The sequence below is a fragment of the Hyposmocoma kahamanoa genome, unplaced genomic scaffold (genome assembly GCF_003589595.1).
Source record: "Hyposmocoma kahamanoa isolate Upper Pololo Valley unplaced genomic scaffold, ASM358959v1 210, whole genome shotgun sequence".
In the NCBI taxonomy this organism is placed as follows: Eukaryota; Metazoa; Arthropoda; class Insecta; order Lepidoptera; family Cosmopterigidae; genus Hyposmocoma; species Hyposmocoma kahamanoa.
The window spans coordinates 1772355-1783542 of NW_020653731.1; the positions used below are offsets into that span (position 1 = coordinate 1772355).

The 11188-nt window shown below is 33.8% G+C and overlaps 1 protein-coding gene across 1 annotated transcript in view; it reads right to left on the reverse strand.

The window, feature by feature from the left end:
* The window catches only part of LOC113227337 (pikachurin-like), a 311398-nt gene that overhangs the window by 258474 nt on the left and 41736 nt on the right, over positions 1 to 11188 (reverse strand). The window contains exon 2 of the mRNA XM_026460230.1: positions 9403 to 9556. Within this exon, the coding sequence (XP_026316015.1) occupies positions 9403 to 9532 (130 nt within the window). The 5' untranslated portion in view covers positions 9533 to 9556. The remainder of the gene's footprint in view (positions 1 to 9402; positions 9557 to 11188) is intronic.

Here is an 11188-nt window from a genome sequence, read left to right on the forward strand (position 1 = left end):
AGTCTACCTACTAATAATGAACTACGTAAAAAGGCAAAAGGAAAACCCATACAGCCAACTGCTAAGTACTCGTAATTGCAAGAATTAAAAGTACCTACCTGCACCGCCTTTTTTTAAAGGCGGGAAAATAAACTAAAATGCTTTGATATTCTTAGGAACTGAAACTATTTTTCCGGATTTAAATCGCGTATATTTGTTATTTTCAAACAAACCGACGTTTCGGGCCCTTTACAGGTCCCATGGTCACGGTTGACTGAGGTGGTACAGTCTTCAACCTGTTATGTCTAATATTGATGCAAACCACCCTATTTTTTCACTATAGTTACAATAGTTATTAATTAAATAACTAATTTTTAATTTTACAAAGAAAACATTCCAATTTACGCTACATTAAGTTTTACACTTGTTTTACAAATTATTTTATTGAATGAATTTTTATTAAGTTCAATTTATTATTAATTAATCATAGAAATTAGAATAAATTAAAATGTATTAATTAGTACTGCAGTCTTATGTCTGTTGGGGATTTTTCATTAGAGGAAATACAGGATCCCAAACTGGTGGTACGGAGAAACCATCTTCCCTGTTGAAATTAGGATGTTTTTTTAATTTCAATGACCTCTCGCAGCATCCTGGGTAGATAACGGACTTCTTTTGCAAGGACCTGAAGTTTGTCAAACTTCATTGTAGGTTGAATGAATAGGTAGGAATGTGTAGGTTTATCCATGACATGCTCGCAGACTGCAGACTGCAGCTTTGATATTCTTTTGTCTTTTTGGCCCTTTTTCTATGTTCACCGAAAATAAGGTCTTGAGAAGAGCGATAATGAAAATAAATATTTATGGATACACAATCACAAAAAAAAAGCTGCGACGTCAGAAATACAGCGGACTACTATTAAATGTGGCTGGAAAAACTCCTAATTTATTATAAATCTTCTCTTTAATCTTCTATTATTTCCTTGCATTGTTTGAGAAAATCCCTACATAAGCCTCGGTGGAAACGGGGATTGCTTGACTCGTATTAATACAAGGGCTCGCTGGCGCTCGGCCTTGTAACTCATACTCGTCCAGCAATCCCTTACTTCCCGGCCTCTGCAATAATGTACTACTTCATCACACTTGCACGTAAATAGTATGATTGCATGGTGATTATAATGCCCCAAATAAAACCCTCGGGCCTTTTTTCTTCCCATTACAGCCATGCCTAACATAGGTCAGATTTAAGTTCAAGCAAGGATCTTACTTAAGTTGATCTTACTTAAGTTCAAAATTAAAATATTTGCTGTAAATGTTATTTACCAGAAATTTAATTGCAATTCAGCCACATACTACATAAATACTTATTATAATAATTTCTTATAAATATTTTCTGTATAAAAATTTAGTAAATTTTTATTATAATCCATCATGCGTCTTGCTTTTTACAACATTTTAGTTTGAGTTGTTATTAACTATGGAAGAATAGCTAGCTAGCCACCTGTTGATAAAAAAAAACCTGCCACTTGCAAAACCCATAATTATTGTGTTGTGAACCATATTTTTTTATTATTTATACAAGAAATAAACATTGTATTTATTTCCTCGCAAATGTGATGAAAAATATTGCACATATCACAGACGGAAAAAAAATATAAAACTCGAGTTTTTAAAGCCCTTAGCCTTCGACTTCGGGCTTCTAACTACAAAACTAAACTTCAAAACCGTAACGCACCAATATTATAATACAGCGGCAGAAATATTTACATAATATGGTGGCAGTACTTCCTTGGACGAATTCTTTCACAAAGAGCTCTATTTACGCTACTAAAGCGTAGTTTAACATAACGTAATAAAGCTTTCCTGTTCAACTGTGACACAAACACTATCCACACGACGTGAAAAACGGGTAAAACCAGGAAAACAAACATTGTAAATATGAGTTCTTAGGTTGTCGCATTCGTTACACATAGGAAATGAAACTATTTTTTCGGATCTACATGGCGAATATTTCTTTTTCAAACAAGACCTCAGTCAACCGTGATTAAGGGGCTTGAAAAGGGCCGGAAATGTTGGTTTGTTTGAAAAACACAAATAACCAAAATAGATTCGTTTCTTAGTATAAATATGAGTTATACTGGAGTTAATTTCAATGCTCTAGTAATCGTCCTGTGACGGTTTGACCTCCTTGCACGGTCATCCCACCTTTTTATCGCCTTTCTCCGATTCCTGCTCACTTGTATTTAAATTTAAATTTTGAATTGTTCCATTATTTTGCCTCACATTCTGATTTTATTTCATTCCAGCGTCACTCCCTGCTCGATCGCGACAGATCTGTTTGAATTCAAACGCGTCTAATTTTGATTCTATTTTTGTATTTTATTATATTTATTATAACTTAGTAAAAAGTTATAATCATTATAATGTGTCAATTTTAATAAGTGTATAACAGTCTGCAACCTTATCATGTACCTATGAATACGTATCTGTAATTCAATATAACTTGGCCCTTTTACGGGTAAGTGTCTACTTAATAACTCCTTATATCCATCAAGTTAGGAAATGTTTTATATTATGTACCTGTTTTCTATATATGCCTTTTTATTCTTACAGTCTTATTCCTTACTTCTTTATTACCATTTCTTCTTAACCCAACTTTAAGTAAATTTGTGGACCGGAAGTTTTCTGTTTTACTGCCGTGAACCTGGTCACGGCTTGATATGGTTACAACCCTTTCAGTACTATAGGGTATATAATGCTTTATGTGATTGTCTGGTGTAATAAAAAATAAATAAATAACTTCAAGAACCTTTATAACAAATGCTATTACAACCGTAAGGGTTACCTCAAATTGATGCAGCCAGGCGACAGAGCGCTGCGATGCATATGCAACATAAACAAGCACGCACACGCGCCCGCAGATATATACATATATGTACACACACTCAAACTTACGTACGTAAACTTGCACAACACATACTACATTATTTTTAAAATGAAGATAGTTTTAACCACAGAACAGTAGCTTTTATTGCTCAACAGATTAAGTGTTTTTTTTATTTAAGACTAATCTGAGAGGGTGTGGGCCTGGTGAGTTGTAATACTGGTTGAATTCTCTATTAAAGTCTCCAGTCTCTTACAACGTTTAATATTGTTTTTATTTTAATATAAGATCTTTCCTTGTGTTGAGATCTTAAACCATTATTTTATGATTAATACTTCATATTAACCTTGAGACGGTGTGACCTCCTTTCACCGTCATCTTACCTCTTTGTATCGCCTCTCTCCGCTTGTATCCTATCATTTTTTATTTTACATGTATTTAAATTTGAATTGTTCCATCTTCCTTCTCTTTCTCATTCTCATTTTGTTTTCGTACCACGGTCACTCCCAACTCGACCGCGATGAGAGTCGGAGCGTTAATAAGCTAATCATGTTTAACATTTTATAAGTCTACAGCCTTCATGTATCTATTTCTGTTTCTATTTCTGTAATTCAGTTTCTCGGCCCTTTTGGGGTAAGTGTACTTATTCATTAAGTTAGGGAGTGTTTTATATTGTTGTACCTGTTTTTCTATATATACCTTTTTATTCTTACAGTCTTACTCCTATCTTTACAATTCTTTAATAAATTTTGTGGACCGGAAGTTTCCTATTTCATTGCCGTGAACATCTTCACGGCTAGTTAGGGTTACAACCCTTTCAACCTTTATCTTCTATAGGACAAGGTTCCATTTCTTTAACAATAATTTAAAACGAAGATGCAGCAAACGGCGGGTGGCGGCTGCATCGAGCTGCGCTGTGCGCCGATTTGAAGCGACCCTTAGTTAGGAGTGTGATATTATGTGAACTAAAAGAAAAAAGTGTTTGTAAAGTGTATAAAGAGATTTCGTAAAATCTCTTTATACACTTTACAAACAAAACAAATAACAAGAAATAAAGGCTTCTTTAATATACATTGGATTAAATGCTATTTATTAGAGTTGCAACGAATATGCAATTACTCTTCGGTATTCGGCTTATTCAGCCTATTTATTGCTATTCGGCAGAATACTTAAAAACTGGAAGAAATGAAGGAACAACACAGTAAATTATTATGTAACTTTTTTAACGCTTAACATGCATTATAAGTTCGCGAAATCGTAATTTGTCGCTGCTCTATCTGAAAAATCAAAGGAAATGTAACATAGCTACGTTATTCGAAGCAACGCTAGTGTTTATACCCACCTACCTATCACCCCTTACCTAATAATTCTTCTAAACATCTAACTACCGGTGTTATTATTCTTAAGACATTCGCGCGATTATCGTGTCTTAGTCGGCGTGCTTTTAGTGACTACAATCAACGTTGAAGTCTATGAAAACCGCATGCCAACGTTCCACGTTCGTTGATATAAGTGTGTAGTGCTTACATAATATCTGCCGCCCTCTAACTAAACCGCGGCTAGGGACAAGTGGTCAAATATCCGTATTAAATAGCAAAAGATACAGCACTAAATTCTCTTTCAAAAACAGTTAAAATTCGTTAACGTAACGTCGTTATTCGTAAATTTTGATACTGCGTGTCCCTACAGATTCAATATTTTGATATTTTGTAGAGCAATGACATAATTATTAAGATTTTATATGGCCAATAGCTTTCTCTTACGTTCTTTGATGAAATAAAAGAAATTAGAAGACGTAAAAGTACATTGTTCTACGTTTGGTTTAAAGATTTTAAATTTAGTTCGAGAAACTTCCATTGTCTCGATAACTTAATCCGGCACTGTTTGTAATATGAGAGTTCCATTAGAGCAAATTGCAGTCCTTTTCAAACAAAGCCCGCGTACAACTACAAACAAAAGTAAGAGGGGTTGGTACAAACACAACCGGAGGGTTCGGGGGTTTCAGAGTTCATGTGATGTTTTCGGAAAGCGCGGGTTTCAATCCAACTATTCTATACTAGCTTGACAACATTATGTGTTTGCACACGATCTCTGGGCAAACTTCGGCTTTTAGATATACAAGGTGTAATTGTTAATTGTAAATATTAAGAGATAGCAAAAACTTTTAAACTGATATCGAAAGTAATCTAATGAATAAAACGATATCAATAACTTTTTTAAATATTAAACTATAAATGTCCAAAAAGTTGTTAAACGCTCCCATACATATAATATGAAATTCGTAGAGACGTTTTAGTTAGCCTACTTTAAGAAATAATAATAAGTTTGCAGGTAACGAAATTACTATATATATAAAGTAATAAAACTGTATTTTAATTTAATAAAAACAAAGTGATTTTAATTTATAGGTAAATACAAAATTTTGTATTCAAATCAGTTGATCAAAACTAAAGCCTGTCTACAAATGTAATCTATAAGAGAGGTTAACGTTAAAATTGTGTATATTTCTAGTTTTATTTTTAGAAGTTGTTGATATCATTTTACTTATTAGGTAACGAACTTACGATATTAGTTTAAGGGGAATTTTTTAAATATCTCTTATAGCGGAACAAAGTAAAGTAAGAGTATAAAATAGTACTACACAAGTTATTGCTAGCGCTCGTGGTAGCGGTCACAAGAAGAAACAACATTTTATACTATACAAACATATTACGCGGTAGCTAGCGACAACTGTCATGATATGAGGCACTTATCCATTACCAAATATGGTAATAACCAAACTACTTCCAGTACCTTCGGTCTGCGATTACCGACCCTCACTCCCGCGCGCCCTAATTAGTATTCAAGAATCCGCCATTAACATTCTGTTCGAGATTGTTCTCATGTGCTCGGTCTTTTCTCCCAATTAAATTCTTGTTTATTACTTTAATGTCACGTTTTTATTGTTACTTAGTTTTTACAATAATTATCAAAAATACTCTACCGATTATTATTTAGGTACCCCGGTTAAAGTTTTTAACCCACTACATCAAAACTGATATTTTACAGTATCAAGAAACTAACTAATAAGTTCCACTGACTGGCTACTGATTAATTGAAATTTTATTGCTTCAAGAAAAAAAAACCGTGAAAAGCACGTATTGTTATACACACATGATTATTTTAGATCTGTGGTTACGCCATTGTGGGTAGGTGGTGGGTAGGAAGATCGACATTCGAATTTTCAAATACGTGTAGATACGTTCGGAAACTTAAGATGGTTGAAGCATTTTTATTTATTTTATTTATTTATAAAACAGATTATTATTAATTGTACCTAATTAAAGGAAACAATTTGTATAGCAGTAGGTACTACACTATTGGAGATATTAGCAGTCATTATCACACAACTAGGTACGTTCGCATCTCACAAATCGAGACTAGTCGTACCGCAACGGCGCATGCGTTATGTCGAAATATCTGGCAACTCTACAAGAAAATGTCAAAAAAAATGGCTGAATGAAAAAAAGCAATATTAATACAATAATAATTCATTAATTAAAATTATTTATTAACTAAACATTGGCTAAAAAGCCATCAATGATTAAAAATGATAACAAGGAATTAAGAAATTGTAAACGTAATATAATATAAAAAAAATGTATATTTTACCGGGTAATAAGTGTCAGCACTAAAAATCCACCATTTTTTATTTCTTATCAGAAATAAAACCCCATTTATTTACCGCAGCATACTAACCTCAGCGGGCCATGGTGGTATAACAGCGAGGACTATGTATATAATTATAGTCTCTACAGAAACCCTTTCGATATGTTTTTTATTACTCATTTAATTTAACTTGATTTTTTCTCTTCTTTGTTTTCTTTTATAGTTTTTTTTTCTGTTATGAAGGAATTATGTAATTTTCTGTAATTGTTTCTAATTTATGTATTTTGCATTTGAAATAAAGCCGATTTTATTTTATTTGTTTATTAATTACACTATGTCAAAAGATCGAAAAATACAGAGAAAAACAAAATACAGTAAAGTTGGAATGGATAATATTAATAAACATGAGCAATATTCTGATTTAAAGCAAAAAATATTTATAATAAAGAAAATACAAAAAAAAATACACCGTTTGTTTGTTTTGTAGGTCAATTTTTATATCATCAAAAACTTACGGATGAAGAATAATAAATTGATACTTAAATCATAGATAATGATTATCTACACAAGGAGGCACTACGCCTTTTCCTTGCCGAACAACTTTTTAAATCTAATACGTCCAGTGTTTACCAAACTTTCTGTAGACACTCTCAACATAATTAAACGCGGCTTAAAGGGCGTTAACCAAAGCCACGATGGCGATTAAAATCGTTAATTAGATGTCGGTTAGACTTTGAAAGGGATTGATGTAATGGGTCGTATATTTATGTTTTAAGGTGCTGTTAAAAGCAATATAAAACTTTTGATAATTAGTATTTGAAGATTTCTTTATAAGAAAACGAACGTTTGGTTGGATAAATAACTGTATAAGTTATTCCAGTTAATGCAATTTTTGGCAGAGCGTAAAGCCCGCAATACATATTGGCCGAGTCTAGGTCAAAGCGAGCGTAGACAAATTGATACACGGCTAGTGCTACCGTCTACATATTGGCCGAGCGTAGGCCAACGCGAGCGTAGGCAAATTTATTAGACGAGTTTTGTGGAGCTGTCCACACGTTGGCCACTGTCAGTTTTTATTGTGCATTGAAACAATACGGACGACGCCGATGTAGAAGTTATTGCAGCTGCTGCTGTTTATTTAATGAGCGGCTATAATTATTACGTTAGTGTATACCGCAATAAAGTTGTAAAAAAGAAAAGACAAGAAGATGGTTGGATGCTGAGTATTCACAAAAATAGAACTAGGTAAGATGAACATAGAAGAAGGTCTTTGGGGTGTCACATAACAGGTTCATTCTGATAGAACTCCAAATACTTACTTGAAAATATCTTGATTTTACTGAGCGATATTTTGCACGTATTACCGCGACATACGCCAACCGAGTAATGGCGGGTGGACAAACGTGTGTACACCATTAACCGAGCGCAGGCGAGCACCTTTGATTTGTGCAGAAAAACCGACACCGATGTGTTACGGCGAGTCGTGACAAGCTACGCCAGGTTAGCCCTATACACGTTGGTGCTCGCCTTCACGAGCGAAGGCAAAGCAAGGCAAATAGACTGTCTACACGTTGGTATTGGCCTTCACTCGCCTAGGCTCGGCCAACACGTAATGCGGGCTTAATAGACAAATTTGCTTGACCGCAGATAATAACTCTATTATTACAAAGGCTAGGGAACCATACATAAAGGCTGTCTTTGTTCATATTATATTAACAGCGTTCTTAGATATTTTGAATGCGAAAATAGTTACGATACCGTAGTAAACATTGATCAATTTATTAGTAACAAGGTAACGAGATATTATTCATAAATATTTATGTCGTTTTCGATGGTTTTAGTTTTAACAAAGAATATCGACCTAAATTCGAATTTCAAGATTAAAATTAATAAAAAGTATAATCAACATCGCACTGAGCTTTTCTTTTCGGATTTGTACTGTTCTATTCGCCAGTGGCATAAAGTTGATTTTAAATCATAAAGGTTAAGCCCAATGCGCTTTTGATACAATAAGAAATCTGTAAGAGTTTTCTTTATCCCATAAATTTGTATTACAAATTACTTCAGGTCCAAACGGTAAATTTATTTCCTTATAATTTGAAGCTAGGCTTAATAACTTTATGCTTCAGATTACGTTCTACCTACTGTTACTGTATTCATGGATTGTTCCTACAAACCTTAATTTTACCACACTTAATATTGATGGACAATACTATCATGGACATCAGACATCAGATGCGTAAAATAGGCTCAAAGTCGGTATTAAACTATACCAGCCCCCGTAACATGACTACGCATGATAATCGCAACGCGCGCGATAAAATTGAATTAAGCGCGCGCTATTGGCTGTCTCGATCAGATCTAATTTAGATAGCCAATAGCGCGCGCTTATTTCAATTTTAACGCGCGGGTCGCGACTATCATGCGTAGCCATGCTACGGGGACTGTAATATTTAATTTTTATTATATATTATTAATTAAACTACTTAAACTCCCAAATGTAGTATACAGTTCGAGAAGAACGTTGTTGTAACAAGTTGTTAGTTCTTTTCTGTTTGCGTGTGTTTGTGAGTATGCATAAAGGCGTACTTCAATTTATTTACAAAATATAAAGTATCTGTAGCTGTCTATTGGTAGAGCCTTTGCGCTACTTCAACACATAAGGAATGTCAAGAGAATAACTTATTTCACACGCACATTTGAACTGCGGAACATACTGTAAATTGGCAATACGGCTGCTTATCGTGAAATGTAATTTAGTTTATTATATTATCTCTTCTACGTTAATAGAACTGTTGAACAAACGACCGTACAAGAATTTGTCTAAAAAAGGATATTTCTTGTGTACATCAAAATATTAAGTACTACGTCATATTTTACATAAATATCTACCTTGAAAAGCTGCTTCGAACTGTACGGGTTCCTGCGTGGGCGCACTCGCCGCTGTGGCGGCGATGAACGCGGCCAGCAGCGCCGCCAGTGGCGCCCCAGCAGCCCCCATGGCGGCACTACGCCATGCCATCACCCATCGCCCTCCACGCTCGCTCTGTTGACAATCAAATAATAAATCAACTATATATAAATTACAATCGGGAAGAAATTTCCAAATTACTCAGAATTTTTTTATATATTTTTGCTATAAATAACCATATTGAACCCTGCATTAGCGTTCGGCTTTTCATGGAGGCCATAAAAACGAATTATAAGTAGGTACATACATAAACTCTGAAATGAAATCAAAGTCCAAAAATGTAAACAGAGGTGATGCCATTACAAAAAAATATTTAACGAATAATGGAACAGTGAAAAGGGTTAAAAACGATTGCAGGGTGTTTTATATTGTTTTGAATTGTGTGCATGTAGAAATAAAATATTATCAAGCCGTATTTTTTATTTAAATACCATATTTATAATAAGATAATCTCCAAAAAGTGTTTCCTGTGAAAAGATTTTTTTATATATATTGTGTGTTCGATTTTTTATTTTTATTTGTTATGTATAAACACAAATACTTATTATAGCTATAATACTATTACTTTAATACTTTATTCAATTAAATAATTTTTTGTTAAGAATAATAAAATTAAAATAATAAATCAGTTCATTACTAAATTGTGATAAATTACAATGGAATAAAAAATTAAAAGTCTGTTTTTGATCAATAGGGATGGATAACGGGTCAGGTCGTCGGGTTGTATCCCCAACAGTGCATCACCGCGATTTTCTTCATTCGGTTTCTGGCAGCTGTCGTTATCGAATGTGTTCCTAGCTGTATATGCGTCGTGTTGTTGAGTTTATGTTTTTAATTGTTGAGTTTTCGTCGCGTTATTTTTTATTAAGTTTTGGTTTTACTCTGTTGTAACGATTGTTTGCTTGCGTTCGTCTGAACATAACTAGAATGGAAGCAGAAAAAAGACCACGCCTTGCATTGTCCGTAACCGAGAAGGTTATGGAAGTCATATTTACAAGAATACATTTCAAACCTGGCCACAAAATGAATAATGGTCTTTGTGCGTGTGTGCCAGTAAAACTGCTGAAATTCCGGTGATATCTGGAAGAAACATCCGAGGAACAGTTATTCTATTCTAATCCTTAATGGCGGCCACTAGGTTTGGGCCAGTGTCAGTTTCGATTAATGTTGTCAGTTAATATTGATCAATAATAAAAACAAAAGTCAATATTTGACATGTTAGCCACTGATATCGAAAACAAAACATAGCATATGTTCCTAATATAAACAATATTCTAAGATGTTTCTTTTGCGTAATTTTCTATGGGCCTTGAACCTTCTCATTTCCCCACAATTTATTAATTTAACATATTTTATGATACAAAATGATTCTGAAAAGTTTTGTAAATAGTTCAACCCAAAATGGTGTTTTTCCATTATAATTATTAGTCAGAATAGAGTGGAACTCCTTAACAACCGTAAAAAAAGTTTATGATCTGTGACATGTCATTTTGACAGTGACAGTTGTTTGTTTACATTTTTTACTTCGACTCCATCTCAGAGTTTACACAAATAACCATGTAAAATGTAACAAACAGTATATATGGCAACAGGTTTAAAATACTTTAAGTACCTATCTGAGGGAAAACCTTACATATGAAAAAACTGACAGACACAAAAGGGTTGTTGGGGACAGTATCATTCAGATTTTATGATACAAAAAGGCAT